Consider the following 23,427-nt stretch of genomic DNA (forward strand, 5'->3'; position numbering starts at 1 on the left):
TTGCTCAGGAACAAATTCTGGTGCCTCTTCAACACCCCTCAACTTACACGCCCCATACACACACATTCATGCTGTAAGGAAAATATTACTGCCATCTTTCCAAGCACAACTGTCTAGGAAGCAGAGATTAAAAATCCATCGGGATGCTTCAGGCACTGCCTCTGTGGGAAGACAGAGCTGCAGATGGGCCGGGCGTCCAGCAAGAGAACACCGGGAAGCTCACTGTCTGAGGCGCTTTCTGCTTCTGAGAGCCACATGTACTGCAGATGCAAGAAATCTGAAAATCTCGCCGGGAAGAGGGCTGGAGATTCCTGGGCTGCAATGTTGTCAAATATTTCCTTGAGGAACATCATGGTAAATGTGTGCGTTTGGGTAAAAGGGCCGGTGGAAGGGGCGAGCTCAGGCCACAGCAGCACAAGCACCAGACTTTTTTTCTTTTCTTTTTTTCCTTTTATTTTCTTTTTTTCCTTTCATTTTTTCCCTTTTTTCTTTTTGTTTTTTCCTTTTTTTTTTTTTTTTTTTCATGACCAAACTATGAACCTCTCTATGTTGTTCAGCTGAGAGGAGATTCACTGCCAGGGCCTGGGGCCAGGGATCACCCTCATCACAGCTGCTCCCCAAACTTGACCTTGATGGTCCCCACAGGTGGGTTCCCAGCCCCCTCTGTGCTAAGTGGATGTGGCAGGGCTGGGTAGACCAGGGGGTGCTGCCTTTCTCTCCTGCTCACCTTGGGGTACCCCCATGAAGAGTCTGGGGAGGAACCCAGAGCCTGGCTCGCTACCTGACACTGACTGACTACCTTGGTTTGAGATTGATCAGGCAGCAGCAGGCACAAGTGAAGACAGCCCCCCTAATACGTGTGGCTCAGGCCAGGAGCTCTCCTGATAGTGCCATCACCCCCAGACACTGGGGGATCCCAGGATTTGGGGCCTTTTCTGCTGCAGGTTCCGTACATCTCACCTGCCCCTGCGTCTTCCCTCTGCCCACTGCAGATAGGTGGCTCTGTGCCTGAGCACATGGCCTCTCACAGGCCCACTGGGAACCCACCACACCTGTCCGTCCATCTCCACACCAAGAGCTGCCACCACTCCCCTCCCAGAGCCACAAAGCCGGTAAATGTCACTTGATGTCTACAAAGATAAAGTCGGAGTGTCTCAGGGGACCTGGGATCAAAAGAGAATCTTCCTGACAGCATTACGGTGGGATTTTGTGAGCTGATGATGACCTTGAGGTGCCTAGCCAGGGCACAGCCAGGGCTCGGAAACCGTTCGCTGTGTGGTCACTGCATTATTGCCTTCTTACTACGACTGCGTGTCAGGTGGTGTGGAAACCTTGGGACAGTCTTCCCTTCACATAGCCATGCGCTACTGTGCACCCATGCCCTGACGCTTGGGTGGCGAGAGTACTGGTCACCACGTGGACCCTGTCCCTGCAACGTGCTGTAGCCAGAATTCGTTTTGCATCCACGGGTCTCCCATGGAGTTCTGTTCCCTCAGGCACTGCACTGTATACAATTTTAAGTGCACCCTGCATGGAACCCATTGCAGGGCACACACAGTGTACGAGTACCCTAGGTATTATGCTCACAGAGCCTGCAGGACTCTGTGTCTGGAATACGTTATTTGGTGCACACCTCCCAGAGCAACATGTAACGTGTGTGTAACATACTATCCTGCACACATCTGAAAGATTCTGTGTACATAACACTATTATGCTGTGCACACATTTGCTCATATTCTGTGTAGAAAGCACCTCATTTTGTGACTCAAATATTCGGTTTCCATAACAAGTTGCATTGCTCACATCTTAAAATATTCATTAGGCGTGAAACCGCCGCATGGTACCGACATCCTTCTGGATTGTCCCGCACAGAGGCTGATATATTTGCACAGTTCTCGCTGTTCTGTGCGCCCAGCCACTCACACTGGACGCCCACCTCACACTCTTCTGCCAAGGGAGACCTAGGTTCTTCCCTTCCCTGTGCTGGCTGTGCGGGCCACAGTCCTCTGCACGCCAGCAGCATGACGCATGCACATCTAGAGTGTGCGAGGAGTATCTCAGGTATCTGTACACAGATCATCTTATAATCCACCCGCTGGACCTGATATTTCCCCACAGTCCCCTAGTCCCCAGGGCTGCACTTTCACCCACAAATATACCTCCCGCTCCCCTCCGCCGGCCGTGGAGTTTCGTTTCCCCCTGCCGGGTCCTCCTTCCCTCCCTTCCGAAGCCCCCAGGACAGGCCGCTTCCCTCCCGCCTAGCTCCCGCGTCGGGTCCTGGCTGGCCGCCCTACCTTGAGGCGTCGTTTGAACCTCGCCTCGCAGGGGGTTGGAGGGAGCGGGGGCGAGGAGGGCGCGGGCTCTGCGTTAATGCCGAGCAGGGGCGGCGGCGGCCGGCGGGGCGGCTGCCCTCGCGGTGGGTGGTCGGCGGCCCCCTGCCCCGCCCGCGCGGCCAGCCCGGGCTCCCTCGGAGCGGGATCTGGTTCCCCGCTCGGGTTACGGCGCGCTCTCGGCCCGGGCGGCTTCACTTAAGCAATTAGCTAGTAAAAATACCTTGGGCCTGGGGAGTGGGAGACGTCGCAGGCGTGTCTGTTTTTACACACCCCCGCCAACCCCTCTCCGCCAATTTCAGGATTCCTGGGGCCGGAGCTGGGGCGCAGATTTGTTTTGGGGTGGGAGGGGGCCGGCCTTCATGGATTTTAATCCAAGAGCAAAAGGCTGCCGGCGATCTCTGTCCCTGTCTGCATTTTCTCCTCCGTCCCTGGAACTGAGCCCCTGGGGTTTTTCTTTCTGTTTGCACAACCTAAGCCTTCCGTGCATGGTCTTGTCCAACCCTCCGTATGACCCTAAGAAATAGGAACCATGATGAGTTCCATTTTTCAGATAAAGAAACTAAGGCACAAAGAGCGTGTGCATCATCCCTACGTGGTGGGGCGAGTTCAAATTCCCCTGCCTTTGGGGTTCACGGCAGAGGGACCCCTCTGCCCTGGGCACCGCCGGACCTCACCCCGTGGTCAGGACACTTAACGCCCTGGTTCTGCAATCAGGCCAGGTTTGGATACTGGCTCTGCAGGGTGACCTAAGATCTGGAGTGACCTCGCCGAGCTCCATCTGTGAGGGAAGAGGGAGATTATACTGACTTGGTAGGGCATCGGGGAATATTAAGCAAGTTTCTTAGGGACATTTAACCGGGGTCCTGTGTTCATGGTTGGTGCCTCACAGGTTCCCAGATGGGCTCCAGGCATTTGGTGAAACCTTCAAAATCATTCTATGAATGTCACAAATATGCACCTTCTGGGGGTGGGGGCAGGTCTGACTAGTTTTCAAAGAATTGACAGCCAAGAGGAAGGTTAGGAGCAGACAAGGGCAGTTTGTGGAGTGAGGAGCAGCGCCTGGTGCCTGGGCAGCAGTGGATGAGCCTACTATTATCACAGTACTTGTAGTTGTCATTGCTATTTTATCACCATCAGTTCTCCAATGGGGCTCTCTGTCCCCTTGGGCCTGGGAAGCCAGGGCTGTGTGGTGACAGCATTTGTTTTCTAAGCCCCACTCTCTCCACTCCCAGCCTACACAGAGGCACCCGGAAGGGTGAAAAGCCAGGATGTTTTGTCCTTGGGCGTACAGAGGGCAGACAGAGAGATGTTCACCTCTCAGCGCTGGCTGATGAGTGCCAAGTCCATGCTGGGCCTCAGTTTCTCCATCCTAAAAATGCAGGATTAAGGGAGACCTCTCAGGGACATTTTAAGAGCCGAGAATGCAGTCTCTGGGCATGAAGGAAAGCCCTTCTTGCTACGACTGTGGTTTTCCCCAGAATTCAGGGGGTCCCCTCCAAATTACAGAGTTGGGAGCTAATTACCCTCCTCTCTCACGCCCCCACTTCTACACACACCCAGCAGTAGAGATTAGCAGTTGAGGAGAGCTTCCATCTTTGGCTTTCCTGAGACTCCCAGGCCTACTGGGCCGGCTCTTACCCTGGACTCCATGGCTGGCTGGCCTGTAAGATCTGGCTTACTGTCAGAGCGGGTGAAAGGGTAGAAAGAAGGGTGGAAAGGGAGAAAAAAAGGATCTCCGGGTTAGCCAAAGATGGGACCTGCTGCTTCCCTTCCCCAAATGAAGAAGGCCCAAGAGTGAAGGAGGCTGCTGGGAAAGGGCTCCCCAAGTTCATGCTTTAGAGACCCCCTCACTTTGAAGGTGCCCCATGAGTGGGGGAGGGGCGAGGGGAAGGAAGAATGTTATTTCCACTTGCAGAGAGCCCCAGGGTGCGTCCTGCACCCCTAGCTGGCTTAAGAGCTGTGCAGCTTCCCTGCTCCCCTCTGCTAAAGGCCAGATGTGCTTTGGCAGTCGGCAGTAGCGACCCCTTCCTGGGAACAGAACTTTCCTCCGGAGGCCAGGGTCTCCTCATCTGCAACTGCCATTTGCCAACCAAAAAAAAAAAAAAAAAAAAAAGAAAGAAAGAAAGAATAGAGAATGTGAGAATGCATGTGTGCGTGGGCGCGTGTGCACGTGTGGAGTGGCGGTACTTATTATTTGAGCGCGGCGTCTGGCTATGCGTGGGCGAATGCGCAGTGCAGAACACGTGGGCGTGCATGAGGTGTGCACTTAAACCAAAGTGTGCCCTCCCCGTTGGGCAGGCCTGTGTGTTGGTCCAAGGGTTGGGGGGCGCCTGAGCTGTGAGGGTCGCTGGGAAGGGTGTTCGAGGCCGTGGGCCGTGTGGAGCGTATCTGTGTCCGCGGAGGCTGAGCTGATTGTGTGAAGTGGAAGCGGGTCTGCCAGAAAGCGTTTACCTGCGTAAATGCACAACCACACACTACGGGTCACGTCCCACACTCATTCTTTCCCTAGGCGGGCCAGGCTCTCTGAGCGCGGAGACCCAGAGAGGCCAGCGGAAGGACAGCGCGAAGGCGGCTCTCTTCTCCCGCGAGCGCGGATCTGGGGGAGGAGGCGGCGACAGCCCGGCAGGCTGCTCCGGCGAGCCCCCCAGCTCCTCGCACCGACGTGCCAGGCGCCCCGAAGGCGACAAGGAGTCTTCCGCCGAAAATGAAGGCGTCCGAGCAAGGAAGGTGGGGGCGGGTAGTTAGCGAAAGACAAGGAATCCGGAGAAACCGAGAGGCGGGTGGGCTTTGAACGCGCCGCGCCGCGGGCAGTGCTGCGAGCCCGGCACACGCCTCTCACCCCAGCTCGCGCCGGGGCTTGGCCTCTAGGCTCCTCGCGATGACCCGCGAAAACACCCCTCACCCCCCTCTTCCCAACCGGGAACCCTGGAGGGAGAGGCCGGGCCCGGCACCCAGCAGTCGGTGCGAAGGAGCAGCACTCACCTGGGTCTGTGCGCACAGCGTTGCGCCGGGGCTCCTGCGCAGTCCTGCGCTCGGCTCTCCGCACCACCTTCCCTGGCTCCACCGCCCCAGCCCGCACCCTAGGGCTGAGGTGGCAAGGGCAGGTCTGCGTGCGAGCCCCCTGCGGGCTGGCAGCCAGGCACGCGAGGGCCGCCCTGGCCCGCGCTCCCCGCCCGCGCTGTCTGCTCTCAGGAACCTGGCCTGGCGCGCAGTGTCAGAGGCCCCCGCGGCGGCGGCAGGCCGAGCCCACAGGGGCATTAGGCCAACTCCCCCCTCCCGCGCTGCGCACGCAGAATTCTCTATTATTATTATTAAAGAATCCCCCAGAACTTGTTTACTTTAAACCCTGTAAACTTCCTGCCAGGGCCTTTGCCATCTCTCGGGAAATCGGAACCGGTGCTTTGAAAATGGGGGCCGCGGGGCCAAATAGGCGGGTTTTCAGTGTGTGTTGGGAGTGGGGGAGGGCAACTGAACTACGTGTGAGTTCAGATTCGAGTGTGGCGTGTGTACGCGTGAGTGGGAGTGAGTGCGAACTTAAGCTCCTTTGGGCCTTAAGCTTCTGTGTCAGCGAGCGCATTAGTGGGTGCGCACATGCCTGAGCGCCCTCTGCACATGAGTGTGCACACACGCATGGGTGTGTTTACACGTCTGTTTGCGTAATTTACCGGGTTTGCATGTTTATCAAGACATGTATGTGTGTGCTAACGTGTGCACAAGAGCGCGAGGGTGTGCGGGCATGGGTGAGTGACTGAGCACGCAGCTTGTTCCGGGGCCTGTGCGGTTTGGGTCGCCGCTGGGCCAGCGGGTTCTCACTCACCCCCATCAGGCCCGCGGCACCCGAGACAAAGCGGCCGCGACTCGTGCTGCGCTTTCGTTTTCCGCCTGCGCTCTGCCCCGGCGGCTGCCCGCCCGCTCGCAAGCTGCTGGGCGAGTCCGAAAAATCCCGGGCGCTGCGCAGTCCTTCCCGGGGCGGGGAGAGTGGGTAGGCGGTCCCTCGCGGGAACTTACGCCGGCCGGCCGACCGAGAGGACCGGAGTCGAGCCGGCTGTGCCCGCGATGGTCACGACCGGGAGGCCACCGCACTTGCGATTTGCCACAGGGCTGTGCGCGTCGGGGAAGGCCCTGGCCCAGAGCGCGTTTCCCGCCGCGCCGCCCGGGCGGGGAAGGCGGGGTCCAGCGCGCATCGGGGCTGAACCGCGGGCGGAGGGCACATTAACACTTGCTGGCCAGGTTGGTGGAGGCGGGGCGGATTTTGTTGGCGGCCGCGGGGCGGCGAGAGTGGGGGCTCTTTAAGCGCCCACCAACGCGGGGGCCCGAGGGGGGCAGGGACGGAGGGAGGGAACTCCGGGAGGGTCTTACGCCGACCTCGAGACGCCGCCGAGCGGAGATGAAGTGAAGGCTCTCTCGGCCGGAATCTCGCAGCCGAGCGCCGCGGGCGGCGGGGACCCAGGGCTGCTCCCGGCTGGGGCGCACGGCCGTAAGCCCTGGAGGTGGTGCCTCCCCCACAAAAATACCGGCGGGGGTAGCCTCCTCACGGCCTCCGCCTGGGCTGCCCTCTGCCTCAGCTCGGCTTCTTTCCTTGTGGGAGGGCGAGAGAGAAAGAGGGAGGAGAGAGGTGGGGGAGGCGGGAGTTGGAGAGAGAGGGGCTCTGAGCCAACCGCCGGCGGATCCAGCAGCTCCTTGGGGAGGGCGGGCGGGAGCGCGGGGGCGGGCGCGCAGCGGCTCGCTCGGGAGAAGTGGCCGCCGATGACGGCAGAGGTGCAGCCAGCCCCGCGCGCGCAGCCCCCTCCCCCTCGCCCTCTTCCCCCCCCTCGTCCTCTTCCTCCTCCTCCTCCTCCTCCTCCCGGCCCGTCCGCGGCGCAGAGCAGCGGCGGCAGCGGCGGCGGCGGCAGCAGCCACCCGATGTCTTCGGCGCCCGAGAAGCAGCAGCCACCGCACGGCGGCGGCGGCGGCGGCGGCGGCGGGGGAGGCGGCGCGGCCATGGACCCCGCGTCGTCCGGCCCGTCCAAGGCCAAGAAGACCAACGCCGGCATCCGGCGCCCTGAGAAGCCGCCCTACTCCTACATTGCGCTCATCGTCATGGCCATCCAGAGCTCGCCCACCAAGCGCCTGACGCTCAGCGAGATCTACCAGTTCCTGCAGAGCCGCTTTCCCTTCTTCCGCGGCTCCTACCAGGGCTGGAAGAACTCCGTGCGCCACAATCTCTCGCTCAACGAGTGCTTCATCAAGCTACCCAAGGGCCTCGGACGGCCCGGCAAGGGCCACTACTGGACCATCGACCCAGCCAGCGAGTTCATGTTCGAGGAGGGCTCCTTTCGGCGGCGGCCGCGCGGCTTCCGAAGGAAATGCCAGGCGCTCAAGCCTATGTACAGCATGATGAACGGGCTCGGCTTTAACCACCTCCCGGACACCTACGGCTTCCAGGGCTCGGCCGGCGGCCTCTCGTGCCCGCCCAACAGCCTGGCGCTGGAGGGCGGCCTTGGCATGATGAACGGCCACTTGCCGGGCAACGTGGACGGCATGGCCCTGCCCAGCCACTCGGTGCCCCACCTGCCCTCCAACGGCGGCCACTCGTACATGGGCAGCTGCGGCGGCGCGGCGGCCGGCGAGTACCCGCACCACGACAGCTCTGTGCCCGCCTCCCCGCTGCTGCCCACCGGCGCCGGCGGGGTCATGGAGCCGCACGCCGTCTATTCGGGCTCGGCGGCGGCTTGGCCGCCCTCGGCCTCCGCGGCACTCAACAGCGGCGCCTCTTACATCAAGCAGCAGCCCCTGTCCCCCTGTAACCCCGCGGCCAACCCCCTGTCCGGCAGCCTCTCCACGCATTCCCTGGAGCAGCCGTATCTGCACCAGAACAGCCACAACGCCCCAGCTGAGCTGCAAGGTGAGTGGGGAGGCCGAGGGCGTCCTGGTTCCCGGGAAGTCGAATCTGAGTGGCAGCGGGACCCAGCCAGGGGCGAGCCCCTCCACTTCTGTGGTCGGAACCCCAAGGCTGAGGGGAGGCACCAGCTCCCCAAGGTGCCTCTTTGCCCCACCTCTCCCCCTGTGAAGAGTGACTACCTTTCTTGAGCCTAGTTTGGGCCAATCTGTTTCTCTTTCTGTTCCAACTCCAGCTGCCGGCTGCTCCAGGCCTGACCAGGTAGGCCGGTCCTTAGCAAGATTTCCCAGACCCCAGTGCCCTAAGTCCTTTTGTGTCCCTTAAGTCCCTTTACACTTTGGAAAGGTCCTGGGATGGACCTAAGGCTCCCAGCCCTGGCCAGATGGCCCTCCCTTCCCGGGGGTGGCCCTCACATTGCCTGGAGAGCTGCCTCTGCTTGGGGCTGGGCAGAACGGAAGAGTTAGGCCCAAAGCCGCTGGGCCAGCGCTCAGAGGCTCAGCCCCGGCCTTCAGGGGACCGGGTTTGGCAGAGCCACAGCTGAGTCCAGGGGCATTTTGTGGTGAGGGAGGCAGGGCGGTGCGTGGCCAGGCCCCAGAGGGTCAGAGCTGCAGGCTGGGCCATGGGGGCTCCATTTTTTTTAGGATCCAAGTTTTGAGGCCTCCACACCCCCAACACCCCTGATACCCCAACACCGCAAACATACAGAAGCATCTGCCAAGGGAGATGCGGCAGCCTCGCCTCCTGATTCTGCCCCAGGCTCCCCGCAGCCTGCAGGCCCAGCTCTGGTAAAAGCTGGAGTGAGCTCGCCAGGGCCCATCCAGGGTCAGCTGTCAGCAACCCCAGGAGGCAGGAGGCAGGAGGCAGGCCTGGAGGCCTTAGGCAGCCTATCTGCGGCGCACTTCTCCGCTCCGGGGCCTGTTCTCTGGAGAAGCTTCTTCTCACCCCTGCTGCTGGCCTGGGCTGGCCCCGCACTGGCCTCTCCTTCCACCCGGCCGGCAGTGGGAGCCTCTGAGGTCGGCGGGGGGCGGGGGGGGGGCTGCCCTGGCGGTGACGGCCGTGAGAGTTAGGGGCCCTCCACTTAGCCTCCCTCACCACTTCCCCCTGGGCCCCTGCACGGGGTCCGAGGCTGGACAGGCACGCAGCAGGCAGGCACTGCGGGGAGCGAGGCTGTGGCAAGTGTTCTGGAGTCTTTTCCTTGGGTGCGCAGCAGGAAGGCCGGGAGGAGGGCGGGTAGGCCGCCATGCTCCGGAGCCAGGCTGGCAGGCCTTGTGCGCCCCAGGAGCGCTGCTCCTCCGCCTGAACTCTGAGCCACCGTGGCTAACTCTTCTGCTCCCCCAACCCCTCCTGTCGCCTCGCCTTGCAGGCATCCCGCGGTATCACTCGCAGTCGCCCAGCATGTGTGATCGAAAGGAGTTTGTCTTCTCTTTCAACGCCATGGCGTCCTCTTCCATGCACTCGGCCGGCGGGGGTTCCTACTATCACCAGCAGGTCACCTACCAAGACATCAAGCCTTGCGTGATGTGAGGCTGCCGCCGCCGGCCCTCCTGGTGCAGGCAGGCGGGTCACAGGGACCCTGGACCGGCACAAGAAACTGCTTTATTCTCGAGGTATAACCGTCGGCAGAAAAAAAGGGTTCCACCCCTCCGCAACAGGAGTATTTGGCAAGGAATCCCCAACGCAAAGACACAGCGCTGCGGTTGGCACCTCCTTCCTCACTCCCTCAAAATTGTTAAGAAATGGTAGTGGTGGGTCTGATCCGACTGCAGCCGTTGGTAAATAAAGGTTTTTGATCCTGTTGAACCCGGCTGAGACGGTGCTGTGCAGGGGAAGGCCTTCCGCAGCCACACAGGAATTCTGCTGAGGTCCCCCCTCCTTCCGGCCAATGGCAGAAGGGGAGGAAGATTTTTAGAAGAAAGGCAAACATGTGAGACCAATCATTATCAAATACTTTTATTTTTTGGTTGAGTATTTATCTTTTTATTTTTTATTTTTTTTTGAAAGAATGTCTTGGAATACGCAAGTCTCCCTTTAGAGCTGTCTTTTCCGGGGAGCGGGAGGGGACAAGAGCTTGGATCTCCCTCCCGATCTCCCTCCCCACCTCGGAAGTCTCCTCCTTGGACCGCAGGTGGATCTTTGTGCGAACAACTTGCATTTCGGAAGCCACTGTCCGTCTTTAAACAGAAAATTGAAGGAGCCACGAAGCAAGCGGCCGTCTGGGCGTCTGCCTCCGTCCCCTTCCACGTTCCTCTTCTTCCTTCGCTTCAGCCTTTTCTGTTACGTTTTGTCTTGAATTTTATTTAGACTTTTTCAGTGAGTATTTTTCTCTCTCCCAACCTCTACTGTAAACTTTCTGGTCCGAGAACGAGCCGAACACAGCGCGACGCAGGGACTAGGACGGCCCGGTGACCGCGCGGATTCAGGATTGCGGGGACGCAGAAAGGTTAAGGCACTTTTAAAAACTATAGCAAGGCTCCTGTTTATTTATTCTACTTTCTTTCCCTAATAACCAAAACACCGCGTAGGCTCCTCCGTTTATCAGTATTAATGGTGTAACTTGTTGGCAATATTTGCCGTGTAGAATTTTTTTTAGATATCCATTGTAAATTTGAAACAAAGACCGATCTGTGTAAAAACAAATTTCCATATGTTTTATATAAATATATATATAATATGAAGGACTACCCTCCCTCCTTTTTTTTTTTTTTTTTTTTTTTTTTTTGTATTTTGGCTGCTAGAGTGCAGCATTTGTGACACGGATTTGAAATTTGAAATTTCCTTCTGCACTGTAGAAAAGGACCATTTGAGGATGTTTTGCCTTTTGTGTATTTTTTCCTAAAAAAAGAACAAAAATAAAAATGTATAACATTTGTACATGGCCTTTAAAATTGTATCAACTAGAAATAAAATTGCATGAGTATTTTATTGGGATTGAGATTGCAGAATACCTTACAGACTCCCAAAGATAGAGTGGGGGAAAAAAACAGGCTTTGGATCTCTAGACTTTTAAAAATTGTGGGTGATTCTGAATACTGTTTTCTTTTTTGGCAAATCCTCCTCTTTTCACTCTTCATTCCACTTTGAAGTAAATGTTGGACAAGAGGAACTATTTTTCTTGGCTTCTGTTTTTTAAGAAGAGCCCTTTGCCCCTCTAAATGTCATTGATCGTTTTAAAGAAATAATCAAACGTTTAAAGAACACTGTAGACCTCCTTCCCCTAGGGAACACCAATTAAACCATATTTGTGCACATATATATGTATACACATATATGTACATATATGTATATGTGTCCATGTACATAATATATATATTTTTTGCCACTACAAGACCAATGAGAGTTTTACTTTGGCTTTCAGACTTTCTTGTTCTTTTGCTGTAGCTGTTAAAAATTATGAATCAACTTTAAGGGTTTTTTGTAGTTGTTGGTTTTGTCTTGTTTTGTTTCGGCTATTTGGTGGCTTGTTCTTGGTTTTCCCCCATAGTAAATCAAGTAAAATCTAAATGAGGCAAAAGGGCCGTTGGTGGGCCGGGTGACAGGTACCTTTCCCATCCTGTAACGTTTATCTCCTAAGTCACCGTTCGTCGCCTCTGGGGAAAAAATATTTTTTGACGCTTGTATCTTCCACTGACCACTCTCTTCCTATTCCAATTCCCGGCTAGGAAGGAAAACAAACACAGTAAGTCACATTGTTGGTGCGGCCCTTCCAGACCCACCGCAGTGTCTTGCGTCGTGGGGTCGTGAGTCTCTGAACCTGGTTCTTTTCAGAGTTGACATTTTGGACGTGGGGGTAATTTCTCCGGTGCTCTGTTACATCAAAATTATCAATAAACTCGCCTGGGCAATTAATGTCCCGAACTAACAGCTGTCTATAAAATCGAGATAAAGGGGACAAGAAAAGGCCAGCGACTCCATCCTTGGGGTCTCCGGGCGGGCCGAAGCGTCAGGTCAGGCTCTGCCGGGCGCACGCGCCTGGCCCTGCGCTCCGAGAGCAGGTTCACAGCAGGCGGAGAAGGCGGTCCTCCTGGGGCGGAGGTCTTCTCTGCACCCTCCGCCTCCCACCAGAGCCCGGAAAACCAGTACTGAGAAGAGTCCCCAGGCCTCCTAGCGCGGCAACGCTGCGCTCGCGTCCGGTCAGCCTCTGCAGGCTAGAGGAGCTGGGAGCCCCTCCTCTCTCCCGCAGAGGCTGCCGCCCAGTTAGGGCAGAGGCTCCGGGGAAGAGGGGCTGATTAGGAGAAACCCAACCGCGAGCTCCCAGGTTTTCTTCTGCGGAGTCTCCAGTCCCTGCACCCACTCACTTGGCGCCCTGGCGGGCCAGAGGCCCCTGTGCGCGGTGGTTTTGCGTGGCTTTGGCGCCGCTGGACGAAGGTCCAGGGCGGTAGCAAAGCCCGGTTGCCTGTTCATCTCCTTGCCTTCGCTTCAGCGGGATCTCCCAGCACACCCATGTCGAGGTCTAGCGGGGCGGGAGGCACCCAGAGGGGCTTGTGTAGGAAAACCGGTACGGATGGCCCGGGGACGGTGACCGGCCTCGGTCTTCCGGCCTGACTTGCGGCCTGGGAATGAGAGGGAAAGTCCAGCCTTCCCGCAAGGAGATCCTGGCTCCAGGCAAGCCCGGAAGGGCCAGATAACGCAGGCGAAACTGCCTCCACAGCCACGTCCGAGATTTCGCGCCGCCGCTGCTGCAGCGCGGAGACTGCGCTCGGCTGGGCTGTGTCCTCCTCGGAGTCCATTGCGTCCTGGGCTGGCACAGGGGTCGCGGGTGAAGCTCCCACCGCTGCGCGACGCCACAAAAGCGCGCCCAGCATGTGCAAGTCACAAGCTTAAATCGCGAACGGCTCCTGAGGCTGGTGCGAAATTATGCGCCCTGCGTGCGTAAAGGACCCCTAGGATCCGCTAGCACACAGGCGTCCTAGGTAGAATTAATTCATAATCGCTCCGTATTATCTTAGGGGTTTTTGTCCTGGAATAACGTAGAATTAATTCACAATCTCTTCATCTATTTTAAGGATTTTGCGCTGGAACAGGCAAGTCAAGATGCCCCTTGACATGAAATCCCCTCTGTAATAAAGCCCGGAGCAGGGGTAGGAGATGCTTGGAGCAGGGTTTCTGCGTGTGGATTACACATCCGCGGACGCCCGTCTCCGTGCGGGGCCGACGCCTTGGACGCACTCAGCCTCAGCGGCTTTCCAGTTGTAGCCCCGGGCAGCAGAAGCGCCTGGGCGGGACCTCCGGGCCCCTTAGCCCCAAGGAAGCGGGACTTCGCCTCCTGGAGCTCACCCCCAGGGCCCGTCCAGGCCAGCAGAGCCAGTCGCCCGGCAGGAAGGCGCCTGGGGTGTGGGCTTCTGATGGGAAGGCGCCTGGGTCACAGAGGTGTGCTCTGTCTGTTCTCTTTTCTCTTTGGGGCTGGAGGGGGTTGGTGGCCACAAGGGCCTGGCTCCAGGCCTTCCAGCCACCCGCCAGCAGGCAGCTTTCGCTCAAAGGAGCTCCAAAGGAGCTAGGGTTCCTCCTCTGCGGCCACCCCAACCTGAGCAAGACAAGTTGCCTCTGAGCCTCGGTTTCCTTATGGCTAATAGTACAGTCCTGGTGGACCCACGCGGGCCGTGGTTAAGAAGGCAGGTGCTTCTCAGGAGTAAAGGGGTGGCCTGGTTCCTTGGTACCCAGACAGGAGTGGCCGGTCAGACCTGGCTTTTCTCTCTGAGACATCTAGTGGGGCCAGTGTGGAGTGGTGGTAGTGCGTGTGTCTGCTTGTGGGGGGTGTGAGAACCATAAGAGGTGGAAAAATCCATATTTTACAAGGCGCTCTGCTCAGGGACTTCTGATCCCAGTGTGGGGACAGCTAAATTCCCATCTTCACGGACTTGCCCTCCCTTCCCAGGGATAAGGAAGATGGCTCACATAGTTGGACAGAGAATTTTCACAGTGGGTTAGGGCTTGGGATGCCAACATACACCAGCCACCAGAATCTCCCCAAACCTCACTGACCCCTCCTAGGCATCTGAGTCCTGCGGATGACCCCACGGGAAAGTGGGAGATCAGAAGCCCCCTGAACCCAGTGGCTTCACCTCTGATGGTAACTATCAGAGTCCAGCCCAGGAATCACCCTCATCAGAAATATCTGGGGTGTCTGTTTAAACAGCAGATTCGAGGGGTCCCTGACAGCTACTGATTGGAATCTCCGGAGGGGAGGCCCAGGAGTCCATGGTGTTCACAGATAAGCCGGGTGGTCCTGGAGAGCGCTAGTTTGGGTCTGTTCTCCCACGCTGGTCAAGATTGCTCTGAGCGGCCTCTGCTGCCCCCTCCTGCCCGCCTGCTGGATCAGGCCCATGTGTCTGTAGCAGCAGCGGGTTGAGAGAACTTGGAGGCCAGGCAAATAGGCACCATGGCCACATTTGCAGGCGTATCATGTGAACACTGGGCTGGGGCAGGCTTTCCTCCCACATGGGCATCCCAGTCCACCCCAGCTTGCTCCTGCCTCAGCTCTGCCCTTGTTACTCTACTTGTTTTGGAGGCAGACCCTGAGTTCAGGGAGGGTCAGTGATTGCTCCCGACATGGTGGGTAAGACGTGGAATTTGGACTCAGACGCGGTACTTTCTGACCTGGAAGCCTGTGTCCCTCGCCATTATTCCACACGGCGCTTGGACACCCATTTGCCTGCATCCACAGGACCTAGTGGAAAAAGGAAAGTTTACATGGGGTCCGTGATCTAGCCTCTGCTGGCTTCCAGCCTCCAGAGGAGAGGCGGCAATGGGCAGGACCACAGAGTCGGAGTCTCCGAACACATGCTGTCAGACCCCCTCTTGCCTTCCAGCTGAGCCAGGAGGGCGCATGCAGGTGGGGCAGGGGCTGGCCTAGCAGCCAGCGCAGCTCAGACCCTGACCTTCACCCCCTCTCAGGGTTCCGACTGTGATTCACGGGTTCCACCATGGCCTGCCATGGAAGCTTCCTTTGCTTCCTGTGGTCCCCTTAGACCAGCTGAGAAAAGCTTCAGATGGAAGTGGGTGCTCAGACGAGGCCAGCTGCACAGCACTGTGCTTCCACACTGTTTATGGAAACTTCTGGGGACCAATACCTCAGAGTTCTGGGCTCTGTGTTAAGGAGGAAGGCCCTTTTCCAGCGTCTTCTGCAGCTGAACCCAGGGGCAGTGTCCTGGGCCATGTGGCCGGCAGGGTGGGGCAGCGAGGGAGGGGTCGCATCCATCCATGAAAGGATGCTGACCGAGAGGCATCCTTGTAGGGCCGAGAGGAATCACGGGCCTTTGACAATTCTATGTCTTCATGTGCTTTGGGGGTGGGCAGGGGCAGAGGAACGCCTACTATCTATAAGCATAAAACATCGTGGCAGTTGGGGGGTCTCCGAGCTGACTCTGGCTGGAAGGCTGTCCAGTTTGCGAATTGTTCATTGCTCAATCAAGCTCTTAAATGAAATAAAAGAAAACATTGTCAGCATGAAATGACAGACGGACAGGGGGGAACCGTTGCAGAACTATCCTCTCCACACGGGGCCCTGGCTGTGTGTCCACCACCACACTAGACTAGATTTGTGATGGACATGTTGACACATACCTGTCATCACAGACGGACCGCCCAGTGCCCTGTTGACCCAACCCACTGGCAGGGGAGCAAGCATGTGGTGGTTGCACAGCAGCTGGCATTGAGGTAGGAAAGTGTGCAGTCCCTTTTGGAGCAGATGTCCAGGTCATGCGCTGCCCAGAAGCTGAATACACAGGGCCATGCCCTGCAGGACTATCCGGCTGCTTCCGGCATCAGGACACCTGGGGTCATGTGGACACCCTGAAGAGACAACGACACAAAGGCCAGGATGACCACAAATGTCCTGAGCAGAGGCAGAAAGCTGGCCAGATGCGGCGTCTGCAGGGTCCCTGTGGTGGTCTTTCTCTCATCCTACGGCGCAGGACGCTTGCTGGCGACACAACCAAGAGGAAGCCTGGCAGAGCAGGGGCAGGGGGTCGCTGGGGCCAGGTGCAGGCATCCTCCCTGACTTATTTTGGACAATGTTCTACGTCCGTGGGGTGGCAGCCTAGGGAGGAGCAATACCACACGCAGGGCTCTTGAGAGTGCTGTAGTGCTGTGACCAGTCGCTGAAGGTATCTTATGGAAACCACCACCAGCATCCAGGAAGCAGGCACGGACCCCGTGTTCCTCCCACCCCGTGTTCCCCAGCAGGTCTGGGGTCTGGGCCACCGGGAAGCATGCTGAGTCTGCAAATGTCCCTGGAAGAGGATAGCAACATTTCTCTTCTGGACACTTGCCCCCAAACAGGCCGTGATCTATCAGCGCATGGCATTTCCGTGAGGCAGGAAGCACTGGCCCACCTGGGCTTTCTGCTGTGACTCTTCGGCAGGGTCACCAGCTTGGGCGAGCAGAGAGGACTGCGCCGCCTCGGTCCAGGTGCAGGAGGCGGGCCAGCGAAGTGGGCAGGGCAAGAGGAGGCAGCCAGGGGAGGCTGGGCGAGGCCATAGCAAATGTGGGCCATGGGGACAGGAGAGACAGGAGGTCCTGGCTCACTTCGCAGGGGCCTTCGTCGCGATGCCCGCCCCAGAGAGAGAGCTCAGGGTCAGGAAACCTTTTGGGAAACGAAAGAGGACCCAGGGCAGCAGGGTCCTTCTTGCAGGGCAGCCTCTGACCCGCCCCAGGGATTTCGCGCTGGGCTGTTTCTCTACGAGGAGGCAGCGCCACCTGCTGTCCACTTCGCGCAGATGCTGTTGGGCCCTAAAAAAATCAGTCCCATCAGGAAAATTGATCTCACCAGGCTGGGCAGCCGCGGATGCCAGGAATGAACCTGATTGCCCTATTTCAGGCCCCTTGATCTTTGTCAAGGGTAGCTGGCTTTTTATTTTATTTTATTTGGTCAGGGGGTCAGTTAATGTAGTCTTTTTCTAATTACACAAATGATGTGGCTTATTCCAAATAAAAAAAATAAAACTTTATTAAAGTGAAACGAAGAAAGTAAAAGTGACTTCCAACCCCATTCCTGAGTGAGACAGCTATGCTCCGGTGGCCACAGGAGACATCTTCCTGCACCCTCAAGGACCCCGTGGTTCTACGAGGAGCAGATAAGGGAGGTGGTGGGTCAGAGCACTGGAGTCACAGGGCCTGGGTTCAAGTCCTGGCTCCACCTCTTCTCAACTTCGTGAGCCTGCACAGGTGTCTCCTGCTCACCTCAGTATCCCCATCGGTACAGTGGGGACGATGGTGAGAGCAGGGCTCCCACAGCATTGCTGTGAGGCTTAAATAAATAATAATCTGTGAAAGGCTTACAGTGAAGAAACCAGGCACAGAGAGGGCAAGCACTTAGAGGCCACACGGCCAGGACATGGTGCAAACCCTGGTGTGCCTGGCTCCAGCACGGCACTCTTCGACCATTAAATGGTCTCTCTGTTCTGACAAGCTGTGGTGGCTTCGTTACCCCTGAGGCCCGGCTTGTGGTCAAGAGATGAGCACTTGGTATTTCTCCGGAGGACAATCTTCTCCGCCCTGCAGGGAGGGGCTTGGTGCTATGACTGGCTCTGCTGTGAGACTGCAGGGAGTCACAAAGCCCTTCTGAGCCACACCTTTCTTATCTGGGAAACAGTAGTACCTGCTTCCTGGGACTCAGAATTCTAAGACTTAAGTGAGCTAATTCACCCTCCAAGGTGGGCAGGGATGGTTAATTTGCTCACAATTTGGCACTCAGGGCCTGAGCTCATTGCTTCCAAACCATGCAGAGTGCAAAACGCCCAAACCACATGGTCACACGTCAGCTCCATTCCGACCCCTGCAATTTATGGACATCAAAAATAAAAGGTTCCATTCACAGGAAGGAGTGCTGCCGTGTTCGCGGGAATGGGAGTGTGGGTTCCCTAAACGTCTCTGCTTGTTTGAACAAGTGCCCAGATGATGACCACTGAGATTGGCAAAGTCATGGGGACTTGCTGGGGCAGTGGGTGGCAGGGAGAGGTGGACGAAGAGGGGCTCCCAGATCCCCTGAACCTGCGGCTCTGCAATGCACCAGGAAACAAGCAGCCAATACTCTATGCCTCAGTTTCTTCATCTACAAATGCAATCAAATATGGGGCTACTTCCAGCAACAGGACCAGGGTCGTGCGGAGCTGTCGCATGGTGGGCTGGCCACAGGTCACAGGGTGGTGATGTGCAGATCAGAGTTGACGGGTTCAGGGCACACAAAACAGGGACTCCTGCTGGCTTCTGACTGAGCAGCCCTGGTCCCCAAAGCACCTCTGCACTGTGCACCGTGTGATCTGGTAGAAGCCCCCACTGCTCCACAGGACCCTGCTTTTCTCTTCCAGGAAACATCCCTGGCTTTGTCTGCCTCTTCCTACCTCCGGTGGCAAGCAGGGGACAATCCCCAGTGAAGGAAGGCACAGGGGTGATGGTGGCTCAACCTGTGGTCAGCTGCTGCTGCAACCGAGGCTTTACTCCCTGCACACAGGGCACCATGGGAAACTGACTCCTCTCTGCATTTCAGTAACCTCGGCTGTGACATAGGAGGCCTCTCAAAAGTGACTGCGAGGATTATGTGAAATGATAAAAATGTGTGTATCTATGTATATAGTTAATATCTTTAATAATGTATTTTATACATAAATACATCATGTACTTTATAAATCTATAAAGGGAACGGAATGGAGGAAGTGGGCTTAGCAAGCCTCGATTGGTTATTTTTGCTGAGGGGGAGGGGGTGTGAGAATTAAAATTTTGGAAACTGAGTTGGCTGCAAGCCAGGTGCTTCCTGGGGGCCTGCGGGAGAGGGAGAAGATACTGCCCAGCCATCCCAAATAGGACGGGAAGAGGGGAGGGGAGGGGAGGGAATCCCCATTTTTGCTCCTTTGGTAAAAATGCAGAAAGCTTCACATCTCCTGTCCATATCAGCAGGTCCTGGGGCTGAATATGCTGCAGAAGGCACTGTGGATCAGACAGCAAGAGTGCAGGGATCGTTACTGATGTCTGCTGCGGGTGCCAGACGGGCCCATATGTTTACCCTAAATTTACCGCCATTCCTACACCTGCTTACTGCTTCCTGTTCTAAATGCTGTTCTCATCTGACATTTCATCCTCTCCACCATCACTTTGCTAAAATGCCACTCTTTGTGGTGGTCTCTGCACTGGCCCTTTCTCGGCGATTCTGTTCCACTGCTGTTCTCGGCCTTTCTGATTTGCTGTCTTGTGTCTCCATCCATTTCCTTCTCTATGTGGGTGTCTGAGGTGAAGTATGTGGGGGTCACTGGCTGACAGCTGGTGGCGGGGGTGGGGGTGTGCAAAAATGCCCAGAGGATGCTTCCTCTGAGTGCAGGGGGTAGCTTCTGCCAGAGCTGAGGGGCTGCAGTGGGTTGGGAGGACAGGTGCCAGCCTTGCCCATCTGGTTGGTTGAGAACGAAGTAATGAGAGAGGCAGGCACAGCTCTGGGGGCAGGGAGACTGGGGCCTAAGTCTTGACTTTACCCCTGCCTAGGTCTGGGACCCTGGACCTAAGTCCCTTAGGCCTCCTGAACGAAGCCTTTTCCTTTTGCCACAGTCACGGAATCCTTCTCCAAAGGCTGAGCGGGCCCGGCCTAGGACGCGTGGCCTGACAGCAATGAGAACGGCAGAGGCAGCCGGCACTGGCTCGGGGAGGCCACCTTTACTGGGCTTAGCTCTGCCAGCACTGGCTGTGGGACCAGGTTGGGGGAAAGTCACTTCCTCCTTTGGGACCTCAGTCTTTTCATTGGCAAAACTGGGGAGAGCATTTTTCCGCCTTACAGAGTGGGGAGTGTGTGCTGGGGGCTGGCCCCCGGGGCAGCCTGGGTGCTGATCCTACCTGTGCAGCCAGACTCAAGAACAGACACATTTGCCTATGTAAGTGGAACACCAAGCCTTTGCCCTGAGCATTCTAGAAATTGCTTTTAGAAGTAGACAAATGTTATACAAGGTTTTTATCCTACTGTTCCAAAAATGATTTAAGTAACACTAAAAAAATAAAATAAAATAAAAAAAGTCACCTATGCACAGTGCCAAGCATGAGAAAAGAACCCGTGCAAATCCCAGTGGTGCTTTGGTTAAGGTGGCGTGATGATTCTGCTGCTGCTGCCTTCTGGCCAGCCCACACTGCTGGCTTTTGGAGTCCCACTGCACCTTCGCCTGCCTGTGGCCATCCTGCAGCATGGAGGGAACCCTGTGCAAACATCAGTTTCAACATACTGCAGAACTAGACTTGTCACACTTTGAATGAAGAACAGAAGGTTTCAGAGGTGCTTCTTCCCACACCCATCACTGCTGTTCTCTATTATCTTACTGAAAAATAATTAGGAACTATTTGCATCACTCAGACTTGACTTCACACAGAAACCATATGTGAAAAAACCCTGCGAATGTCAATAGACTCCAGGAACGCCGGCACCTGTGTCACAGCCTGCCGCTCAGCTGAGGGTGCAGAGCCATGGTAAGAAGATGCCAGGGGCTGGCAGCCAGGTGTGTCCCATCCGTTTTCCTGAGCAGTGTGGTGGGATTGCAGGGAGGAGCTATGAAAGGTGGGAGAGAAAAAGAGCCAGGGGTTTGGGCTTCATCCTGAAGCTGAGAATGCTTTTCCAGAAGGTAGAACTGGGCTGTTCTACGGACTTCTTCTTCCTTTTTCATATTAACAAGATGTGAATTGGGAGAGGCAGACTCTTCCATACCTTCTCAACTTGCCCTTGGGGAGCGCTGGGCTCACTGGCCTTATTTTCACATGGCTGATGCTGAAAGGTGCTTTATCTGTTGCACCTGGCAGCATGAGAAAGGCTGATGTGGGGCTGGCCGCAGTGGCTTATGCCTGTAATCCCCACACTTTAGGAGGCCGAGGCTGGTGGATCACATGAAGTCAGGAGTGCGAGTCCAGCCTGGCCAACATGGTAAAACCTCGTCTCTACTAAAAATACAAAATTTAGCCAGGCGTGGTGGCACATACCTGTACTTGAACCTGGGAGGCGGAGGTTGCAGTGAGCAGAGATTGCACCATTGCACTCCAGCCTGAGTGACAGAGCGAGACTCCGTCTCAAAAAAAACAAAAAAAAGGCTGACATGGAATAACTACATAACCTGGCCTGGTTAATTCTGCTGCTTGGAGAAGTCTTCTTCAGATAGTTCATCTTGGTGGGTTCATTTGGATTCTGCACCAGTCAAAACCTGACTTTCTAAGGGGGACAAAGGAATACATTCCTCTTGAAATTCAAGGTCTTGCTTATGAAGCCCTTGCCTATCCCAACATTATAAAGACTTCTCTCCTACTGTCTCCAAAGCAAGGGCACGGTCTCGGCTCACTGCAACCTCCCCGCCCTGGGTTCAAGCAATTCTCCTGCTTCAGCCTCTGAGTAGCTGGGAATACAGGTGCCCGCCACCATGCCCGACTAATTTTTGTATTTTTAGTAGAGACGGGTTTCACCATGTTGGCCAGGCTGGTCCCGAACTCCTGACCTGTGAACCGCCTGCCTTGGCCTCCCCAAGTGCTGGGATTACAGGCGTGAGCCACCATGCCTGGCTGCCTCTCATATTTTGTTACAATATTGAATTAGCCTGGGATTTATTTTTATGTGTGCCACAATTTAGACATCCAAGTTGCGCTGTCTCCTCCCGCTGCCTAAGATGCCGAAAGGAAAGAAGGCTGAGGGGAAGAAGGTGGCTCCAGCCACTGCTGTCGTGAAGAAGCAGGAGGCCGAGAAAGTGGTGAATCCCCTGCTTGAGAAAAGGCCTAAGAATTTTGGCACTGGACAGGACATCCAGTCCAAAAGGGACCTCACCCGCTTTGTGAAATGGCCCCACTCTATCAGGTTTCAGCGGCAGAGAGCCACCCTCTACAAGCGGCCAGAAGTGCCTCCTGTGATTAACCAGTTCACCCAGGCCCTGGACTGCCAGACCTCCTCAGCTGCTTAGCCTGGCCCACGAGTACAGACCTGAGACAAAGTAGGAGAAGAAGCAGAGGCTGTTGGCTCGGGCCGAGAAGAAAGCTACCAGCAAAGGGGACGTCCCCACTAAGAGACCACCTGTCCTTTGAGCAGGAGTTAACACTGTCACCACCTCGGTGGAGAACAAGAAAGCTCAGCTGGTGGAGATAGCACACGATGTGGATTCCATCGAGCCGGTTGTCTTCCTGCCTGCCTTGTGTCGTAAAATGGAGTCACTTACTGCATTATCAAGGGGAAGGCAACACTGGGCCGTCTAGTCCACAGGAAGACCTGTACAACCGTCGCCTTCACGCAGGTGAATTCGTAAGACAAAGGCGCTTTGGCTAAGCTGGTGGAAGCTATCAGGACCAATTACAATGACAGATATGATGAGATCCACCGTCACCGGGGAGGCAACATCCTGGGTCCCAAGTCTGTGGCTCGCATCACCAAGCTCAAAAAGGCAAAGGTTAAAGAACTTGCCACTAAACCGGGTTAAGTGTACACTGTTGAGTTTTCTGTACATAAAAATAATTAAAATAATACAAATTTTCCTTCAAAAAAATCCAGGTTGCTTTTTCCATCCTTCAAAACAACAGTCAGCAGCTCAGTCTGTCTCTGACAAGGCAAATCCTTCCCCCATTTGAAATCACTGTCATGTCCCAGGTTCCCAGCTGCTTGGAGACCCTGTCCTCCGCTCTCCTGATCCACAGACACCCTGCTGTTTGGAGGCGGGAAGCTCCATCATCAGACTGCATCCAGAGGCCAGTCCCTTTTCCTGGCCCGGGACTGTTCTTGAGCATTTCCTGTCCACCCTGTCGATTTCCATGCGCAACACCTGGTGAGATTTTGCTGTTCAGTATAGAACGCCTTGGCATCTTTCCAGTATCAAACTCTTCTCTCTGGAACACAACGTGTTTCTTGATTCAGATCTTTCCTCTCTCTCAGGAAAGTGTGACCATTTTACCCAGATGAGTCGGGAACTGATCAGGTGTTTTCCCAAGAACTGACTAGTTTTTGTTGTTATTGCCTTAAACGTTTGCTAGTGAGTCGTGGAAATGCGTGTGACTTGCTCTGGCCCTCCAGACCTTTTCACTATGAAGTCAAATATTTCTTCAGCTGGTGCAAAGTTTTACTGCGACTGTTTCCATTTCACGCTTCTTCCACCCCTATCCCATTTTGCAGTGTTGTGGGGAAGAATCACCCGGCTCCATCTCTGCACTACCTGTGTCTGCGTCATTGTGCCTTCAGCCCAACTAAGTCTCTGTATTTTGTGATTTCAACTTTTTCTGAGTCTCACTCTATCG

At 56.0% G+C, this 23,427-nt stretch overlaps 1 protein-coding gene and 1 pseudogene across 2 annotated transcripts; both read left to right on the top strand.

Annotated features, from left to right (window-relative positions):
* Positions 1 to 7,189: 7,189 nt before the first annotated feature.
* FOXF1 (forkhead box F1) lies at positions 7,190 to 11,133 on the top strand. Of its 2 annotated transcripts, none has more exons than XM_050773737.1 (2): positions 7,190 to 8,217; positions 9,575 to 11,133. In XM_050773737.1, the coding sequence occupies exons 1-2, from the start codon at positions 7,236 to 7,238 to the stop codon at positions 9,733 to 9,735; spliced, it is 1,143 nt and encodes a 380-aa protein (XP_050629694.1). In that variant the 5' UTR covers positions 7,190 to 7,235; the 3' UTR covers positions 9,736 to 11,133. The 2 variants fall into 2 exon arrangements, with proteins under 2 accessions (XP_050629694.1, XP_050629695.1); XM_050773738.1 differs by lacking the exon at positions 9,575 to 11,133 and adding an exon at positions 8,447 to 9,557.
* Positions 11,134 to 21,686: 10,553 nt separating this feature from the next.
* LOC126944330 (60S ribosomal protein L7a-like) lies at positions 21,687 to 22,619 on the top strand (annotated as a pseudogene).
* The last annotated feature ends 808 nt before the right edge of the window (positions 22,620 to 23,427 follow it).

The sequence above is a fragment of the Macaca thibetana genome, chromosome 20 (genome assembly GCF_024542745.1).
Source record: "Macaca thibetana thibetana isolate TM-01 chromosome 20, ASM2454274v1, whole genome shotgun sequence".
Taxonomy (NCBI): domain Eukaryota; kingdom Metazoa; phylum Chordata; class Mammalia; order Primates; family Cercopithecidae; genus Macaca; species Macaca thibetana.